The sequence below is a fragment of the Ambystoma mexicanum genome, chromosome 4q (genome assembly GCF_040938575.1).
Source record: "Ambystoma mexicanum isolate Mex_15411 chromosome 4q, UKY_AmexF1_1, whole genome shotgun sequence".
Classification (NCBI taxonomy): domain Eukaryota; kingdom Metazoa; phylum Chordata; class Amphibia; order Caudata; family Ambystomatidae; genus Ambystoma; species Ambystoma mexicanum.
Window position 1 is genome coordinate 123,831,566 of NC_090928.1, and position 21,334 is coordinate 123,852,899.

The following is a 21,334-nucleotide window of genomic DNA, read 5'->3' on the forward strand; positions in this document are numbered from 1 at the left end:
GTTAGCCACACAAAGATTGCGTCGTGAAGCCATAGTACAGCGTTATACTGAAAATCGGTTAGTGGGCTTGGAAATTAAATGTATGGCGGATGTTGCATTTAATATGCAGGCACCTGTAATCACATCTATTATACATACATCTCTGGAGTAATATGAAGGATTATGTTGTCCTGAGACTGTTATGGTATACAATAGGCAACCACAAGTTGTGGCTAGCTTAGAAGAGGAGAAGTGTGTGCCCCTCATTCAGGATAACGGCGGTCAGCATAAGGTGTTGAGGCAGAGATCATTGGAAGTGCACCAGGACTGGAGGGCAGATAGGCAGCCAGGAATGATGCAGGAGGTAAGTTTTAAGAAGAGTTATGTGTCATCTGCATAACACTGGAAGTTTGGGGAGAAGGTGGCTATGAGGTGTGCAAGCGCAGCAAGGTAGTTGTTAAAGAGCCAGGGAGAAATGTTGCATCCCTGGGGAACCTTCAAGGACATGCACCCTACTACCTGCTCTGGAGATACTTTACCCTCCAAAATTATCCTGGAAAATGGGGAAGTCTTTGCACCATTCTTTATGAGATTTGTGAATGCCTCATTCAATCACAGATCAGTCCCAACCTCGATTAAAGAGGTTGTGGTGAAACCTCTTGTTAAAAAGCCTGTCCTAGATCCTAAGGAGGCATCCAATCTTAGGCCAATCACTAATGCTGCCTTTTTGCTTAAGATAATAGATGAAGTTGCTATGATACAGTAGAAGCCTCCAAAATGTTATATACAAAGCAATCCGGTTTTCATAGTCATTACATACTGAGATCACACTTCTGGATCTTCAAACACAGATGCTATGCTGGAAAAGGGTACTATGGGTCTGCTGATCCTTCTTGATTTATCAGTAGCCTTTGATCTGCTTCATTATAACCGGCTACTAAATACACTTGCGGATAGTGGTAATTGCTCGCAGAATGTGATTGAGTGGATGGATTTCTTCCTTATTGGAAGGAAATCCAGGATTTGCTGGGGAACGCCTCATCGGAATCATCTCCGATATTCTATGGGGTGCCACAAGGTGCTTGTTTTTCCCCGTCATATTTTAATATTTACATTAAACCACTGTGTGTCAAAATGGAATAGCTCAGCTTATAATTTACTAGCTATACTGATGACATACAGTTGACAATGGAACTCAGCTGTGTTTATGCTCAGGGTTTAGGGAAACTCAACCAAGTATACAGGGCTATCAAAGACTGGATGACAACCAACTGGCTCTGCTTGAATAGCTCAAAAACCGAGCTCAGGGTGTATGGATCCATGCAAGCCAGGGCAAATCTGACTTGTGCATATAAAAAGGTTTGAAACTGAAGGACGTCATTCCAGTCGTTGAGAAGGTGAAAACCAAACAGATATTTATGGAAGCATCATTGAACGCATTGAACGCGGATTCCCACATGAATTATGTGGTGAAAAACCCATACTATTACATCAAGGTCCTTTGGCAGATTAACTCGCTAGTAAACCAGAAAAATTGTGAAATACTGGTCCGGTCAATTAATATGCCACAACTTGATTATTGTAATTCCCTCCTAGGGGGCCAGTAAAGAATGTCTGAGGAGACGGCAGAACATTCAGAATGATACAGTTAGAATTCTCTGCAATACCTCCAAGAGAGAACCGGTATCTAAGGCTTGCAAAGAACTTCACTGGCTCCCGGTAGCGGTGGGAGTACGATTCATAATTTTCACTCTGGGACATAACTGTCTATTTGGAGATTCCTCTGACTACTTGAAGAGAAATTGGAACTCTATAAGCCTCATCGAATTCTACAGTCTAGTGATGCTTGACAGCTCACAATTCCGCGCTTCAAAAGAGCAAGAGAGAATGGCAGATCCTACCCAGTATTGGTCGCAGAGGCATGGAATGAACTGCCAATTGACCTGCTTAAGGAGAAACGCCATCCCATTTTTAGGAAATGCTTAAAAACTCTCTTCTTAGGGTAGAATTGATCAGGTAGTCTCTTTCCAACTTGTCTTCTTGTTTGTATTTATGTAAGCACCATGATGACTGTGGGCTTTCACGCTATACAAATAAACATAATATGATATAACACATTGATCTAAAGACTATTAGCACCCTGTGGGAGGGGGCCAGCCAATCAGGTGGCCAGGAATGTGGGCTGAAACTGGTGTTCTCAGCCCTCTTTCCACTCTGCCTGACGACCGGTTCGCCCGCCTGAGATCATCCCCACTCTCCATTCCCTTATTTTTGTAATTCTCTTTCCCCACTTACATGATTGCTGCTGCGCCTTCCACTTTGCTTCGGTTTGGCCGCTATGCAAATGGAAGAGGGGCTCCGTACAGAGCCTCCACTTCCCATTCGGTGGTGGCCATCTTTGAAAAGTGTTTTCGTTCTGTGAACAGGATGCTGCGAGGTGACACGTTCACAGAACGAAAATACTTTAAATTAGCCCCATCCCAGCCCATGGGACGGGGGCTAATGGCGTTAACCACCCATTCCAAAGGCTGGAATGAGTGGCAACATCCCAGGGCCATTACCATCCATTCCAGCCCTTGGATGGGTGATTAAGGCCATATTCCTAAACCTTCAATTTTGTTAGTCAAAGTGAATTGCTTACCTGGCTTTATAGGTATGAATGGTACTTACTTAAACACAGAAAAAGTGAAATGTTTGTTGTTATGAAGTGTTGTATTGTGTATCTGATGCCCCACATAACCTTTGCATTGGGTGCTTCACCGCAGCTACCCTAGCTAACCCGAGGACATTCAAAGAGAGGACCAATCTTGCTTAATTTCTTGGAGGACCATGCAATGAATAGACCAGTATCTGGAGAAGCTCCTTCCAATATTGCCCATTCATGTGTATCAGGTGATGAGACCTGACAAACTGGCATAGAGAGAACATCAATGTATATAATGTTAGAAACTGTTGCACTTCAACCTTCGTGGAAGGATTCCAGCAAGCAGTTCTGCCTTCACTTAGCTCATTTCCTCCCCATGTGGGGCCACATTGCTTTCCCACTCCTCTTGCAAACAGTTTTGCAATTAATGAAAACATTTGTGCTGACCTTCGGTTCTTTATTAGCCTGCCATTGGTCCACAGCGGACAGGATACGGGACACCCTGAACTAGTGGGAAGGGAGACATTCACACAGCACCTGCAAGATAGCGACCTTCATGAACTTTGTAATGTGCTCTGTGAGGGCTTGTTACTTCCCATGGATGTCGGAACTTACCGTCTGATTGGTTCTTTGAGGCATGCGGTTCCAGTCCTCCTCCCTGTTCCCATGTCTGCTAGCTAATGGGATATTTGAGACCGTCGTGATGGTGTGTGTATGAATCAGGCCAAATTCCCCAGCTCTCGTTAGCAACCGTGAGACTGGTTTGCTGGCCTTGATCATGTTCCCCGCTGCTGTCTCAGCGATTCTGGTCTGCTGGAGACGAGCAGCTTGGGTCCAGCTTCCCCCCTCGTTTAACTGTAGTGCACTGGACACGTGTATGATGCAGACTATCAGGATAGTTAGTACCCAACCTGGAGTCCTGCGTAGTGTTTGTTTACCTGTGGCTTTCCCTTCCTAATGCTGGTTCCTACGAGTGCCCTCATGTCATTGTAATACAAAAGGGATCCCTCTCTAAGTTGAATGCAAGGAGAGAGAGAGAGAAGAGATAGAAAGAGAGACAGAGGGAGAGAGAGAGAGAGAGAGAGAACGAGTGTGGGTGAGTGTGAGTGAGTTTGAGTGAGTGTGTGTGTTAAGAGTGTGAGGGAGAGAGAGTGTGATTGAGTGTGAATGTGTGCGAGTGAGTGAGTGTGAGTAAAAAAATGTGTGTGTAAGAGTGTGAGGGAGATAGAGAGAAAGAGAGTGAGAGAGAGAAAGAGTAAGAGAGATAGAAAGTGTGAGTGAGAAAGAGAGAGAGAGCGAGATAACTACAGTGCCCCAACTTCCTACGCTTTCCTCTCCCTAGGAGGTGTCTCTGCCTGCCCCATTTATTCCCTCAGTTGGTAGGCGTGCCTCACTGTCTGGCACTGAATCAGCACCTTCTTTACACATGAGTGATTACTAAGTAGCAGCACTTTGTGACTGCATTTGATGTTTAGCTGAAAGGGTCATGAACATCAAGGGGATATTATACAACCACAACGCCGTTATATGGACTGGGGACACTTATAGTGTATTGTCTATAAAAGGCAATATTGCAAAATACAAAACATAATGAAATTGTACACTGAACAACATAACACATGAGATATTTCATATCAAGTCTCATCAGTATGTGAAGACTGGGCTGCTACAGTTTCAACCAATGCATATTTAACTTAGAATGCAACCACAGCTTTACAGGAGGACTGGTCATAAAAGCATCTAGTGTAACCACCATAACACCAAACCATCCTGGGCAATGCTGCATGGGCATCCCACAAGCGAGGCAGGGTAACTGCTGTTACCATCGGCAGCTGGGAGAGGGGCAGCCCCAACCTCCCCGTGCCTGCTCCTCTCCTCCCCCCAGCTACAGAGACAGGCAGACTTGGCAGCACAAAAGCCACGGAAGGGAAAGGTGCGAACAGTCATCTCACCCTTCCTCCAAACAGCAAGGTGCTAAGCGCCATAAGGAAAACAACCGTCAGGCAGGGCCCAGGTTCAAAAGATCTGCCCCCACCAGGGGGTCAGACAGTCGGCTATCCGGCCGGGGGCTGCGACAACAGCAGCCCCCACCACATACACAACAAAGACCCAGGGCTAACCTGGGTCCTATAAATGAGAGCAGCATGCTCAGAGTAAACACAATCTGTTTGTGGACCCTGAACGGGGACCCAAGCAAACAGGAGGTTCACTGTTTACTCAGTGTCTTCCAAATCTTCTTGCTTCTTTAGCAATTCTTGAAGTTTGCTGTACATCGCAGTGTCTTTTTTTCCTTCCTGAACATTGTACTGTTCAAAGCAATTGCAATGCAGCCTTAACGAAGGAAGAAATGGCAACTGAACGGCTAGCGCAGACGCTGTCAATCTCAACATCTCGGCATAGAGGAAAAAGCGAGCGGCGAGCGTGTCCAAAACAAAACAAACAAAGACGCGTGCTGCGGAATCATCCCCAAAACCAGTGTGAATGAAGGAGAGAGAGGCACCCGAACAGCACGGCGCGGACGTTGACCGATTCAACAACTTACAGGTGAGCCACTGCGCTGGGGCTACGAGGGAGGAAAAATAGACATTTGTGTCCGGAAGAGATACATTTTATTACAGTGGACCGGAACCCCCGCATTATAAGGCAGGCGGGGCAAGATAACACAAGCCAGTTTTAAACTCGGGCAGAGTCACAAGCCAGCTTGGTAGCACGGCAAGCCGGGAGCTCGTCTTTTCTTGACAGCCACGCAGAGCTTGCAAACACAGTTTCAAGCTCGGCGGGCCCAAATACTGCAGATTTAAAATAATTTCTGTAATATTGCAGGGCGACCTCACAGCGAAACCAATTATTTAAATCCAGTGAATCAAGCCTAGGGGCTGCCCAATTTTAAAAAAAATAAACACCGCACAAGTGGACACTAAGAGACAATTTTCTTTGAACCCGGTCAAGAAGGCACCAGTCAACAATTACCCAGCACCGGCAACAAATAGAACAGGCGCAAAGATCTCACCGATAACAACAGTCTAACTCCTTGATAAAACTTTTTTCCTTTTCCTATAGCAGGCATAGAAGACCATGGGGCCCAAATGGAAAGCACGGGCACCCCCAACACCGGTGCAGAAGCCCAAATCACCACAATTGCTAGCAGCCATTGAAGTGGCAGAGCACTACGGATGGGCATGGGTTAGAGAAAACATGTACGGCCTACCCAGGGAAGGAATTACCAGCCCACCCAGCCAGGAGGAGGTTTCTGCACCATTAAAAAGGAGAAAGGTATCCAAAGGCACCAGAAAAGGTACCAAAAAATTGTCAAAACTTAGCGAGAATGTAGCGGAATTACAGCAACTAATGGTAGAAATAAGGGGGAAACAGACACCGCCCACAAGGGAACCTGGGGCCTCAAACCCTACCATCGCAATAGAACCTACAATAACGGTTGTCAACCCCCCCGTAGCACTACCTACAGCAATCCCGCCACAACAAGTACAGCAGTTGCCAATAGCACCCACAGCTATAAATACAACAGCCTCCACAACTCTAGCAACAGATTCAGCAGGTGCCCTAAAAGCATGGGCAACCCCAGGCACAGAAAACACGGGCGCGACAGGGACACCCGGCAGCAATACAACTGACATTGTAACAATCTGTAATGCACAATTAGACCAAAAAATGAAATCTTTCCAAACAGAGATATTAAATAGATACAAAAGATGCCTGGCATGAAACATTGATACCACAATCAAAGAAGCCATATGGGCCAAAGAATTTATAGAAATCGTTTTCCTAATAGAAGCCCAACACAAAGGGAAAGACGCTTTCAGAGACCCCATAAAAATAGAAGAAAAAGCTATTGCCAGAAACGCCCAGGTCGAACAAAACTGGGACAACAGGTTACAGGCCTTTGCCATCTTAGCAACAATATATGAAGAAAAATTCCCCATGGATTGTAGGAAGATCTGGGCATACATTGATAAAATAAGGGAAGTAAAAGTAACACAGAGGGGGATGACATGGCTTGCATACGACATCAGATTTAGGAGGAGCATGTCAGAAAGGCTGGCCATTGAGTGGGATGAAGTCCAGAACGATTTATACACCCTCAACGTCGAACCTCCCCAGGAAGAAGATACCATGCATTCTTCTACCAAAAATAGCAAAAATTTGCAAGTAAGCAAATCCCATGACAATGATAAATCCAAAAAAGGGGAGCAGCCCTTTCGGAGGAACCAGCCTTGGGCGGCTAAAAATAATGCCCACAGACAGAACAAACAGCAGACTGTCAAATCCAACATCCCATGCAGAAATTTTGGGAAAAACCAGTGTACATGGGGCAAAGAATGCTGGTACAAACATGCCTGCACAAACTGCAACGGCGACCATGCAGCAAGCAATTGCACCAGACTACCAGCCAAGAAAGAATGATATCCCAATTTTAGAACCAGGACGAACGCCCATCAATCCGGGCAATTTTAGGGACGCCCTAAACAGCTACCCAGACAAGGAAACCAGAAGGATACTATGGCAGGGTTTCACCAAAGGTTTTTCCATCCCATTTAAGGGCATTGGGTCACAATACATCCCGATGAACCTAAAGTCAGCCAGGGACAACTCCCAGATAGTAGAAACCAAAATCAAGAAAGAACTGCAACTGGGCAGGGTATCTGGTCCCTGGGACGCCATGCCTTTAAAGGACTATTTAATATCTCCACTAGGCCTGGTCCCCAAAAAAGAACCCGGAAAAATGAGGCTAATCCATCACCTCTCCTACCCTAAAGGCCAGTCTTTAAATGAGGGCATCCCACACACAGAATCCCCTGTATTTTACAAGCATTTCCAAGAGGTGGTAAGGCTCATACAAGAGTGCGGCAGAAACGCCTTGATGGCCAAGCTGTACATCGAATCTGCTTTCAGACTCTTACCAGTCCACCCAGAGTCACAGCAGTGGCTAGGTTTCACTTTTAACAACAAATTCTACGTAGATAGATGCCTCCCCATGGGGTGCGCAGTATCCTGTGCACTATTTGAGCAATTCAGTTCCTTTTTCCAATGGGTTTTCCTAAAGCAGAGACCAGGGACAAAAATAGTGCATTACCTAGACGATTTCATGGTCATAGGGCCATCAAACTCCGAGGAATGCGGCCGGGCTTTAGCAGAACTGGAGCACATGGCCGCACAGTGGGGAATTCCCCTAGCGAGCGAAAAAATCACCAAACCAGACACAAACATAATTTTTCTGGGCATCGAAATAGACTCAGCAAAGGGGCTCTGCAGAATCCCAAAACAAAAATATCAGAACTCCTGGCTAAAATACAAAACCTGATAATGAGAGAAAAGGGGACTGTAAAGGAAATACAATCCTTAGCAGGCAGCCTCAATTTCGCATCCAAAATAATACCCCAAGGGAGGATATTTTCCAGAAGCCTGGAGTTCAAAATCAAATCACTCACCAAACCACACTTGCATATCCGGCTAGGCAGAGAGGTGAAACAAGACCTGGAAACATGGGGAAAATTCCTCAGAGATTTCAACGGGTCTTTACTTTGGCGAACGCCTTTAAATACCCGGTCAAACAGGGTCCTATACACCGACGCAGCTTGGAGCAAGGGGTTTGGAGCCATACTAGACTCCGAATGGGTGGCAGGACACTGGCCCAATTCATGGCAAGCAGCAGGGTGGACAAGAAACATCACCCTTCTAGAAATATTTCCCATCTGGCTAACATTACACATCTGGGGCAGGCGACTAGCAAATACGGAACCTTTGATCTGGTGCGATAACATGGCTCTAGTGGGCTCCATAAACAGAAGGTCTACAAAATATCCTTTAGTACTGAAAGTATTACGAGCCATTACAACAGTCACACTACAAGTAAACGTTGCACTCAAAGCGAAGCACATTTCAGGGGCAGATAATAACATTGCTGATGCCTTATCTCGTTTCCAGTGGACAAGATTCCGAGAGCTAGCGCCGCACGCCCAAGAACAGATGATGCCAATACCAGCAGAATGCAGGACAATAATGGGAAGACAAGGATAACGGCATCAATGCCAACGCCAGAGAGCACAGGCCGGGATGCCCAACGAAAACCGGCACCTCTAAAACAGGTGCCAACAACACATTGGCATCAATGCCAGCACCACAGAGTGCAGGCCGGGATGACCAATACAAAGTAGGCACCTCTAAAACAGGTGCCAACAACACATTGGCATCAAGGCCAGCACCAGAAAGTGCAGGCCGGGATGACCAATACAAAGCAGGCACCTCTAAAAGGGGTGCCAGCAACACATTGGCATCAACGCCAGCGCCTGAGAGCCCAGGCCGGGATGCCCAACGAGAATCAGGCACATCAACAACGTGTGCCAACAACCTCACAGGCTTCCTAACGGAGATCGCATAGAGGGCAGTGGCAAGCACTACTGCAACACAGTACAGTAAGTGTTTGCAAACAGTATTTAAGGCCACAGGTGCAAACCACGTAGAACTAATAACGATTAAAGATATAGAAGTATTTTTAAAATGGGCTCGGGAACAAGGTTTCAAAAGGGATTGGGCTAAAAGACACCTGGCGGCAATTTCATACTTTACAAAAATACGGGGCGATTCAGACCCCACCCAGAACACCCTCATCTCTTATGCAATGAAGGGATGGGGCAGAATAGAGGGTCCTCAAGTGGACACCCGCCGACTGCTTGATTTCAGCAAACTGGTGCAGATAGCAAGCCAGTTGGAAGCCATATGTTGGCACCCATACGAGATAATATTATTTAAAACAGCCTTTTTCCTAGCCTACTTCAGGGCTTTCCGGGTAGGAGAACTCATCGCTTCCAGCACCAAGGCCACAAACGGTCTGGGCGTCATGGTAATCAGGGTGAGACAGGAGAGTGTTAACATAGAAATGCAACAGTCAAAAACAGGTGCAAAAAGAACCATCAACATTTGTTGCATCGATGAAGCAACAAACTGCCCGGTTTGCATCACCAACCTCTATTACGCACAACGACCCAAAGTGGGGGGGGGGAGTTTTTTAATCCACAAGGATTAACATTTCGGTACTCATCCAGAAGAAAACTGAACAGGACGATAGAGAGATTCTGTATGACTAGAGGACTGGGTTTCATAAAACACCCAGCAATTACACTAGGCAACCCAGACCTTTTTCTCCACGACGGGACCCATCTGTCAAGCCAGGGCATGGAGCATTTCTTTCGGGAAATCAATACAACACTTGCTCACAGGGGCTGTCTCTAGGGCATACTCTTGGGGGAACACGGTCAGCCGGCAACCTGCCCGTGTGTGGCGGCACGGGTCCGAGGGAGTAACCTCAGGACCTGGTGCCCAAAAGTATGATACCATCAAGATATGTGATATTGTTATTGCCATAACCCATATCTGTACAATAAAATCCTACGGCCTTTTATTGCCAACACTTGATACAAGTTGTGAGCCTATCATTATGGGAGAGGGTTTGGGGTTCAGCCATTACTAATGCATGCATATGGGTTCAGCAGTTATGGGCAATGCTGCATGGGCATCCCACAAGCGAGGCAGGGTAACTGCTGTTACCATCGGCAGCTGGGAGAGGGGCTGTCCCAATCTCCCTGTGCCTGCTCCTCTCCTCCCCACAGCTACAGAGACACGCAGTCTCGGCAGCCCAAAAGCCACGGAAGGGTAAGGTGCGAACAGTCATCTCACCCTTCCTCCAAACAGCAAGGTGCTAAGCGCCATAAGGAAAACAACCGTCAGGCAGGGCCCAGGTTCAAAAGATCTGCCCCCACCAGGGGGTCAGACAGTCGACTATCCGGCCGGGGGCTGCGACAACAGCAGCCCCCAACACATACACAACAAAGACCGAGGGCCTCCTTGGGTCCTATAAATGAGAGCAGCATGCTCAGAGTAAACCTCTGGACCAGGGGGTAACCTCAGGACCCGGTGCCCAAAAGTATGATACCATCATGATATGTGATATTGTTATTGCCATAACCCATATCTGTACAATAAAATCCTACGGCCTTTTATTGCCAACACTTGATACAAGTTGTGAGCCTATCATTATGGGAGAGGGTTTGGGGTTCGGCCATTACTAATGCATGCATATGGGTTCAGCAGTTATGCAATTCAGCAATGGTGAGTTTGAACTCGCACATGACATAGCTATAAATCAGCAGCCATCCATAATTATGCCAGGGTGGCTGACACACACACACACACCCCTTACATCCCACTTAAAGAACTGCTCAGACAATTAACAGAATAACAGTAATGCATTGTGTCAGGGCATACAATCGGAAGTACCTTTGATAGAAACAAAGAACATACATGCGTGCAAACGTTAGCATGATCACACGCACTAATGGTTTTGCAGCATGTTTCAGGTTGTGCATCCTGGAGATAAAGAAACAGAAGGTAATTTTCTGGAAATAGTCCTCTGGGTGTTTTTTGCTTCAATGTGGAATAGGCCCAACTATGATTAGAAAGCGCTCTTTGGAAAATAAGCTCTGAACTGTGTATGTAATGCACGTTTTCCTGTTGAAATGGAACAGTCCTCTGCATATGATGATGTAATGTTTCCTTGCTCATTGCATATTTTTCTCGCCATTAGACAGAGTGGATAAGGTGTTCCTGTGAGCTTGAGGCGCCGGTGTGTGCGGCACTATGAATGAGTCCGACTGGAATTGCAAGGGATACATATCTGGTTCCTTTTAATAGGCCAGAAGCTGACAAGGGCCTGCAATAATTCCAATGCGTGATACACCGCAGACTTGAAACATCTCTTTCCTTCCATTCTCCTCCCACCTCGGACCACCCAGGGTGGCAGTATTACTTACTCACTTCCCCTCAGCCCCTCACATGCCACCTCCTTTGCCTCGGCACTTTCTGTTGGGACCATTGGACATGAATCCCACTCTTTGCAACCAGCATGCTCTGATGGCAGACTCTACATGGAGGTTCCCATGATATTCCTAAAAAGGTTGCATAGGGCGCAGAGTGTGCCACCTGCCTTGGCATGCCTGCTAAGAGAAGAGATCACATCCCTCCAATGCCCTTTGATGGGCAAGCATGTACTGTTCATCGCCATGTGTGCAGTGCAGTATGCGGTGCTTCTCATGCCCATTGTTCCTGATTGCAAATGTCCGCACAATGGTTCATTGGGGCGCAATGACCTTCTGTGGCTGTTTTAGATAAGACAGATGCAAAAGGCTAGACCCGGCAACCCGAAACCGCTGCTATTGCGATAGGTTTACCTTTAGTTAAGAGCAGAATCCTACTACCGCTAAGGACATGGATAGAAGGCACAAAGCCCAGTCCCATTCAAGAAATAGTGTTAGTAAACATGTTTTAACTCACTTGCCGCTTGTTCGGCTTTCAGATTAGCTATTGTTTTTTGTATTTTTTTGATTGTGTTATAGTTCATTATGTACTTTTCACAAATCTACAACAAAATTAAAAGAATAATGAAAAAACAAGGTAACCAAATTATTAAGAATACATTTCATATAGCAACAATTAAAATACAAAAAAAAGAATAAGCAACATTGAAATCAATTAGCCGCTGTAAAGAGCCCCAGAGCAACAATCATTACAGAAACAGTGGAAGGACTCACCAGTCGGATTGCATAGAGAATATGCCCATAACAATAGACCATCACTCCCACGGGGGCCACCAGGCAGGCAAGAAAGAAGAAAAGCACGAAGGAGGCGTCGTTGGGGTCTCGGGAGCGCCAGTCCACCGAGCAGCCGAGTCCGTGGATTTCCAGAGTGTACCTATTCCACCCCACGAGGGGGGCGCAGGTCCAAGCCAAGGAGTAGAGCCAGATGTAGGTGATGGCCCGCCACGACCAGGAGAAGTCCACTACTCGGGCTTGCACGACCCGAATGTAGCGCTCGTAGGCCAGAACCGTCAGCGTCGTGATGGAGACAATGCCTGCAAGACACAATGACAGTCTGTCGACATCTTCCAGTGTAAGCCAAAATGGAGGACGGTCTGATTCATCTAGGCAGACATCTTTTTTCTTCATGTATATTGTGTGAACGCACCTTACAATTAGGCTTAAGTAAATGCAGCACACAATCAATTAATTGGTATTTTTTGGCATCAAAGAACAGAAGTTGGCTCACACATCGCCTGCTGATAATTTACTGCGCACAAGGAGCATTTTTGCTGAAACCGGGGAAAAAGTGATAGATGAAAGATTGCATCATAAATCATTGCTTAGAATGGCTGCCATTTTGACACTTGCTTCTCAAGAAGCATTGGACTGTATTACTGGCAATACATACGTTTACAAAATGTCAAAATGAAAGTTTAAATGTGCTCCTTTGCTAGCTACAAGCAAATGCCTTTCTGTGGTAACCCATTTTGCCCTGATACAAAATGGTTGCCGCCAAGGTTGTGAAACAATATTAGGTCACCATGTGCAAAATGTACCGACGTATTTCAAGAGGGCGTTTTATCTGCTGGGTTCATCTTGCTTGATATTTAGTACAAACTACAAATCAGCTTTTTTGATACCCCTTTCAAAATGTAAAACCTCTCTGTTCTGTACTCATTCTGATGCAGACAGCACAGTATTAACCTTCATCAATAATCGACCGGTGTTGTGTGGATCACTGGAGCCGCAATAAGCACTGAGAAGGTGCAAAAAGACAAACTGTCACCAACCCTCCTGGGCTCCAGGTGCGTACCCTGAGCAGAGGCATGTGTGGCAGGCAGGAGGAATGGCCTGTGCAAGGATTTTTGCCACTGGAGGCAGAAAGCCATTTTGCTGCTTCCCATGTATCGCCAACCATCAAAATCCCTGCCCAAAGTGTGTTCCCCAGTACCTTCACACACCAGGGTACGAAATCGAGGGGAGCTGGGAGCTATTTAGGATAGAAGAGCCTGGTTATCTTGACACCAACAGCTACAAGGAGATACTTTTGTCTCCCTAGCCCAACTGATCCCAAACAAACACACCTATGTGAATTGAACTTTTGGGACAATTTATAAATAAATATTAGGTCCAATCTATAGGACACGTAAAGCTTAAGGGTTAATAACCAATGACAAAATAATAAGTTTGCATCTTATGTGGAAGTTAGATACGCACAACGCTATGTACTAGCTCCTTGTTCTTCAGCCTGGTCACTGGTTAATGGTTAATATGGGATACCTCGGGTCTCAGGGGGATAGCTCAATGGCAACATACTCGCCTTGGAAGCAAGATGACATGGAGCAATAAAGGTTCGATCCCCGGGCCCGCGCTTAGAAACCTCTGGGTATTAAGCATGTTATAAATAACCTAACCTATCATATCATATCATACGCAGAAGATGCTTTAAGTGCTGATCCAATCTTAATTTCGAACCCTGCACATGCAGGCCCCACTCTTCACTTGCCACTCCAACAAACTCTTCTGTCAACATTTTGTTTTAACCTTATAAAACTCTCATGCACCAGCTCTGACACCCTTAGTTAGGTATGATTAGAAACAATGAGCATACAAGGCTGATGACTGCTCTCCTGACATATGGAGCATGCTCACCTGGCATATGACTCAACTGATGCCATGGGATGGGGGCCAACCTTGGAACCTATTGTGAGCACTCATGTGATGGGAATATATCCCTGTAATGTCATGGCTGGGACCCTTGTGTGCGGTGTCTCAACGTAGTATATATAATGGCAACTGTACAGCTGTGGCAAATGTTAGAATATCAGTGCACCGCTGGCATGTGATGCCTAGACCACTGGCATTTGACCACCCTTCTCTCCATCAGTGCACCCATATCACATGATGGCGGTGCCTTGTATAAAACGGGAGTGTGGTTGTTTATGATAGTGGCGTCTCTGGTATATGATTGCAGCACTCATAGCATGTGATGGCATGCAATGGCTGTATCCCAGAGAAACCATGTGAATGGATTTTCAGATACGCGATTCCTGCATCCCTGGTATGTGATGGCTACACTGGTCAGTGTATTTTGTCCCAGCACCATAAACTAATGTAGGAAGTCGTGTAGGAATAGATACCATACAAGACTGCGAGGGCTGTTTCACACCCCGCTCTATGCGTAAGGTGTTTCTGCGCTTCGTGTGTATATTCCGAAGAGAAGAGAGCAGCATGTAGGTAAACTGGAGACAGGCACACTCCTTTCCACGCACATGCGCTTGTTAAACCATCAGGGGAGGTCTAGGGAAAGTAATGCCACTGGTGACTATCTGTTCTGAAGTTCAGGCCTCCACTGGGAGCGAATAATGGGGCTGCCTCCCAGAATGTAGATTACCCATGCTATCTGTGCAGGGAGTATTAATTCTATTAAAGACTAAGGAGGCGAGCATTATGCTTCATCTTCATTTAATTCTACTCTTCAGCAGTTCAACAAAACACATATAAACCATGAAAAATGTAAAACAACATTTTTTTTTTCAAACTACAACATCCACGAGTCTCTGTAGTCCATGCTCTTTCCACCAGTCACAACCCACTTCCTGTGCCTGGACTCCTCTGCTTTTACTCGCTCTGATAGTCTCTCATGTCCATTAACTGATCCTCGCCAACGGTGCGAAGGCTCCTCTGAACTTTAAACTCAACTGCCGGTGAACTCCCGGCCTCCTGATAGTTTCAGCTACGACACTGTCTTCAACTATTCTTCTGATCTTCCCCTATGAAAAACATAATAGGAAATCTTAGGGTGGTGCGTATCTAGTGTACTTACTCATATAATGCATCAACATTTTATATACAGTACATCACTCGGGTGGGAATTTAATGCTCGCCTCCTTAGTCTTTAATAGAATTAATACTCCCTGCGCATATAGCAGGGGTAATCTACATTCTATGACAAGACTGGACGCAAGCATTATGCTTGTTCAAAGCTTCCCCAACACCGTACTAGCCAAACTCTCCGCTGGCTTAAAGTATAACTCTTTAAATGTACGATCGCTTGACCAGTCTCCTGCTAGCATTATCTCACTCAAGGGCACTCCTGCTCTCGCGGCTGACGTTGCCATTGCTTCTCTCACTGAATGTGCTCCATACGTGTCTACATTCACACCTGCTGCATGCATGACCTCTTTTACCCATCTAGCTATGGTAGCTGATGCCACTGCGTGATAGGGTTTCCTACGCGCTATTAACAACTGAGTAGTATTAGCTGCTCTATTCTCTGCTGTTCTGTTCTCGTATTCTTTAATACATCGTGCCACGCACCATTTAGAATTGTTCGGAAAATAAGGATAATGCACTGTGGATGTGCCCGTCTTAGTTCTCCTGGCTATGGAGAATGTGACTCCTTCCGGTCCGAAGGACCGTCTGTTAATCTCTAGAGCTTTAACGTCTGACACTCGTTAGCATGAAATCAGACATAAAAGCATAGCTAGCTTACCTGATAGCTGTTTAAGAGAAAGGTATTTGTTTGCTGGCCAATCTGATAATAATCGTAATACTGTCGCCACGTCCCATGTCGTATTATATCTGGGCACTGGTGGCACTCTGAATTTCGCTCCTCTGATGAGTCTCACTACTGCTGGATGCTCTCCTGCTGGTACCCCTTCTATTGGCATATGTCCCGCTGATATAGCTGATCTGTGTACTCCTATCGTACGGAAAGCTCTACCGTTCTGCAATAGGTTCGCTAAGAAATTCAGAATTTCCACTACAGATGCTGAAACGGGATGAACACCTGTTCTTGCACCAGCTTGTCCATTTTGCCCATGCTGCGTCGTAGCTCCTCCTAGTGGAAGGAGCCCAGGATTCTGCAATAAGCTGAGCAGCTTGCGCCGAAATTCCTGGCAGGGCCCAGGGTCTCCTGATATCCTGCACGCGACTAGCGGGCGTGTCCCTCTCGCTCTCAGAGGATGACACGACCCAGCTGGGTCCGTGATCAGTCGCTCTCCTTCGGGGAGGACACGGGGTACATCCACTACTAGCTCCATTAGCATTGGAAACCACACTTGTGACTTCCACCAGGGTGCTACTAACACCAGTTCCGCTTTCTCCCTCCGACATTTCGCTAGAACTCTGCTCAACATCGCGAAGGGAGGGAAAGCGTAATGCGGGCCTCCTGCCCACTCCTGCAGAAAAGCATCTGTTCCTTGGGCTCCCGGATCCAGCTTCCAACTGTAATAGAGGCTCGTCTGAGCGTTGAGCCGAGAGGCGAAAAGGTCCATACGCAATGGTCCCATCTCCTGTCCAGCTTCTGAAACACTGCTGGGTCTAGTCTCCAATCACTGGAGTCTGTCAGGTAGCGAGAGTTCCAGTCTGCTACCACGTTCAGTGTACCTGGCAGGTACTCTGCTGTCACTGACGTCTTTGACTGAAGGCAAAAGTGCCAGAAATCTTTCGCTAGCTCTGCTAGCATCTTGGACCTCGTGCTGCCTAAGTGATTTATGTACCGTACCTCTGAAATGTTGTCCATCTTCAGCAGCACACAGGATTTCACTCTTCCTCTTGTGAAGGCCTTGATCGCGAAAGATCCTGCCAGGAGCTCCAGACAATTTATGTGAAGACGGAGCTCCTCTTCGCTCCATTTGCCCCCGGTCTGTAAGGTCCCACATCTAGCTCCCCAACCCTTCTGGCTGGCGTGTGATTCTATTATCAGGTCTGGCTTGTCTCGCCCATTCCAAGCGTCCATATTCTTTAACCACCAATCTAGTTCCGTAATGGAGTCTTGATCTAGAGGTACCTGCTGGTGATACTTCAGACCCTGTTGTAGATGTTTTATCTTCAGTCTCTGCAGGGCCCGGTACTGCAGGGGCCCCGGGAATATGGCCTGAATAGATGCTGCTAATAGCCCAACTATCCTCGCCAATGTCCTGAGGGATATCCGTCGTTTCTCAAGACATAATCTGATCTCCCTCTTTATGTCTTTTAGCTTTCGAGCTGGCAACTCCAGAGTCGCCTTCTTTGTGTCTAGCACAAACCCCAGAAAGTCTAACCTCTGAGCTGGTATGGTATTGGATTTCTCTATGTTCACTAGAAATCCAAGCGAGACCAGAAGGTCTTGTACCCATCTCGTTTGGTATATTAGCACTTCTCGATCTTCCGCTAGTAGTAAGAGGTCGTCCAGATAGATGATCAATCTGACGCCCCTCTGGCTGATCGCTGCCGCTACTGGTTTCATCAGCTTGTGAATGCCCAGGGAGCTGAAGCCAGTCCGAATGGCATTGTCTTGAATTGCCAGAACTGACCGTGCCAACGGAACGCTAGGTATGGTCTGTACTCCTTGAGTACGGGGACCGTGAGATACACGTCCTTCAGATCTAAACGCGTCAGCCAGTCTGCTTCTCTTAGGGAGTCCCTGAGCTGGTGTATGCCCTCCATCTTGAAGTGGCGATATATGACCCAACCGTTCAGCTCTTTGAGATTTATAACTGGGCGCACCTTTTCTTTCCTGTGCGCCAGGAACATATTGCTCACAAACCTGGGTGACGTCTCGCATCTCTCTATCGCCTGCTTGTGAACTAACTGCGCTATCTCGCTGTCTAGAAGTGCTTGTTCCGCTTGCGCTAGTCTCTGACTCTACGGCCTGTTCGGCTGAACTGGGGTCTCTATGAAATCTAGTCGCAGACCTCTGATGGTCTGCAATATCCAAGAATCGCTTGAAATCTCGCGCCAACGCTCTAAAAACATGCGTGTCCTCCCACCTACCGGAGGATACTGAGCCGCTCTCACCTAGCGTAAATCCTTGACCTCGTCCTGATCCTCTGGACCTGCGGCCTCTCAGGAATCTCCCTCTGGACGGGAAGAATGTATCCTGGCTCTTGTTCTCCCAGTAGTGTGCTCTGGGGTTCTGAGGTCTTTTCCCTCCTTGACTGCGACTGGCTGCACGACCTCTGTAGCGGCCGGTCCCTCCAAAAACCCTACTCGGGAATATTTTGCGGATGGACGCCTGGGCCTTCTCGAGAGAAGCGTATGTTCCTACGAAACGGCCCATCTCCTTCCCAAAGGTCTGTCCAAACAGGAGGCCCTGGGCTCCTTCTCCCGTTTCATACGATGAGAGGTCGCTGAGCTTTGAATCTATTTTGAGTAAGAGGCCCTTCCTTCTCTCAGAGGCAATGGCACAATTTGCATTCCCGAGCAGGCAGACTGCTCTCTGCGCCCATCCCGCGAGAACCTCAGGGTCGACTTCTTCCCCCGTGTCCTTTGCCCTCTCCGCCAGGTCCTTGATTTTGCGAGAGGGCCTGCCAAGTCTAATACTTTTTCCTGGCAGCTTTTCCAGGATCTATCAATGCCTTTGCGGGGATCTTTACTTGTTTTTGACATAAATGTCAGCATCTTCGGATCGAGCTCGGGGGCTTCCGCTACTTTTCCCAGAAGGTCTGGGCATGGACACTCAGCCCGTAGTCGTTGTCTCACCTCCTTGTCTAAAGGCTTACGAAGTCTTGCTGCCATGTATTGTGCTACTCGGGGGATGGTTGCCACTCGGTGGACCTCGGTTTCCATATGCTATCTGGGTCGAACATATCATCCTGCGGCTCCAGGAGATGCTTCTCCTTTCGTGCTCTTTTGCCCCCACTGGGTTTTGCCCAGTCCTCATCCTCGACCTCTTCGTCTTCCTGTGAGGCCTGATCGTCAACCTGCTCATCTTCTGAGCCAGGGTCTTCTCCAGTATTCTCATCCCCTGGAGAGGGAGTCATGAGGTGTCGTACTGCCTGCCGTTGCAGATACGCCTCTTTAAGCTTCGCAAACGCGTCAGGCACCTCTGGGGCCTTCCCTGCTGCCCCTTCCAAAGAGCCCTGGGGGTCGTCAGAGGATTTCCTCTTGAGGGATAGTGTACTCCCCTTGTGTCCCTCCTTCAAGGGATCCATGGGCATGCGCTTCCAGTCTTTGGTGCTGCTACTAGGCTGTGAAAGCATAGCTTCCAGTGTCTCCAACCTCTCCTGTAAGGGTCTGACGCCCTCTGCTACTGCATCAACAAGGGAGCTTCCTAGCACTTGCTTAAAGCTGGCAGCGAGGTCCTGAGACTGCTCCTCCTCGCTCCACTCGAATTCAGACATCTCTAATGTGCTGTGTGCCTAAATTACCTGAGCCAGGTGTCTTGGCACGCCCACTGACCTTTCTTGATGATTCAGAGTCAGTAAAGTCGTTTTACTCTTTGTACTCTTCTTTTCTCTTTTTCAGTGGCTGCACCTTCACTGTAATCAGTTTTTTGTGCCTCCTGAAAGCCCTCTTCTGTGTAGCGCCAATCTTCTGCCATCTAGCAGAGTATGAGCCTTGCAGGCTCTTGTCTTCTGCAGCTCCTTATCATGTGGACTGCAGTCCTCTAAGTGTTCCCTCGGCCTTTTTAATCACAGGAGAGATCCACACCTTTTTCAGTGAGTCAGGGACAGTGGAGCTAGCGAAAGAGGAGTTGACCAGGAGCATAACCAAAGGGGCCAGGCATGCAAAGCATTCTTTAATTTTAGAAGGGGGGCAGATTTCATCAGGACATGTGGAAGGCTTAAGATGATAGACAATGTCAGAAAGATCAGCCTCACTGATCTCTCTAAAGTTAAAGACAGGAATAGTGAAGACAGGGGGTAGAGTATGGCGTGCAGAGCTGGGAATAGTATTAATGGGCCAGGAAGGAGGGGAGCGCAGTATTGCAATCTTATTGCAATGAGAGTTCAGTTTATCACTAAAGCCCTGTTCCATGTTGGAACCACATTGGTCACTCTAAACCAAGGCAGTGTAAGGATTATCCTCCCCTTCGAATTCACTGAGGATAGTAAAAAGTTATTTGCGAGAAGAATTAGCAGATTTGATGCATTCATCGTAAAAGTCTCGTTTGGCAGCCGTAATGGCAGTCTTGTAATCAGCCGCCACCTTACGACACAGAGCAAAGGTGCAGTCATTGGTGTTTTTCCGCCATGCCTGTTGTTTTTGTCTCTTGAGTGTTCCAAAAGTCAGGATTTCCTCTGAGAACCAGGATTTTCCCAAAATGTCAGTTTTACCTATTTTAACAGATGGAGGGGCGAGTGTGTTCATAATAGTGGAAATAATCTCATTGTATTGATCAACAAGGGTACCCATACAATAAGAAAATAAGAGGTTAGCTAGCAAAGGAGAGGCTAGTTCTGAGACAGCCAGAGGTGTAATTTTATGGTAGTTCCTTATGGACATTTCAACAGGTTAAGCCTAGTAACTTTACCAGGCAGGTCCAAAAAGAAGGAGATAAATCTGTGATCAGACCAAGGGCAGGTCATGATGTCAACATTGCTTAAGATTGGGAACTGAGAGAGAACCGAGTCTAGAATATGATCATCTTTATGGGTGGGATCTTAATGTGTTGTTGGCCAGTGGCTTCAAAAGACTGAGCAAAATTGACAGCTTGGTTATCATCCGAGTGAGAGGCCCAAAGGTTGAAATCCCCCAGAACAATGACATAAGAAGTGGTTTTAATATGGTTGCCAAGTAACATGAGAATCTGTTCCTCAAACAGTGGCATAACCGTAGGAGGGCGGTAGATATTAAAGATGCAAATAGTGGTGTTACAATCAATAGTGATTTTTTAACAGTATGCTGGCATTCATCAATAGGCATACAGTAGCATCTATAGAAGGTAAGAGTGTTTTTGATAATGATAGCTGTGCCTCCACCCCTACCGTAGTCCCGGTCTGTACGAAACAGCTGGTAGCCTGGCAGAGTAGCGGCCATGGCGGCATGATTGGTGACATCAGAGAGCCAAGTCTCTGTAAGACAAAGAACATCAAGTTTTTGGGTACAGATGAGAACAGAGAGCTTGTCTGCG

The 21,334-nt window shown here is 46.9% G+C and overlaps 1 protein-coding gene across 1 annotated transcript in view; it reads right to left on the minus strand.

Annotated features, from left to right (window-relative positions):
• The window catches only part of OPN3 (opsin 3), a 515,396-nt gene that overhangs the window by 143,285 nt on the left and 350,777 nt on the right, over window positions 1–21,334 (minus strand). The window contains exon 2 of the mRNA XM_069607650.1: window positions 12,226–12,545. Within this exon, the coding sequence (XP_069463751.1) occupies window positions 12,226–12,545 (320 nt within the window). The remainder of the gene's footprint in view (window positions 1–12,225; window positions 12,546–21,334) is intronic.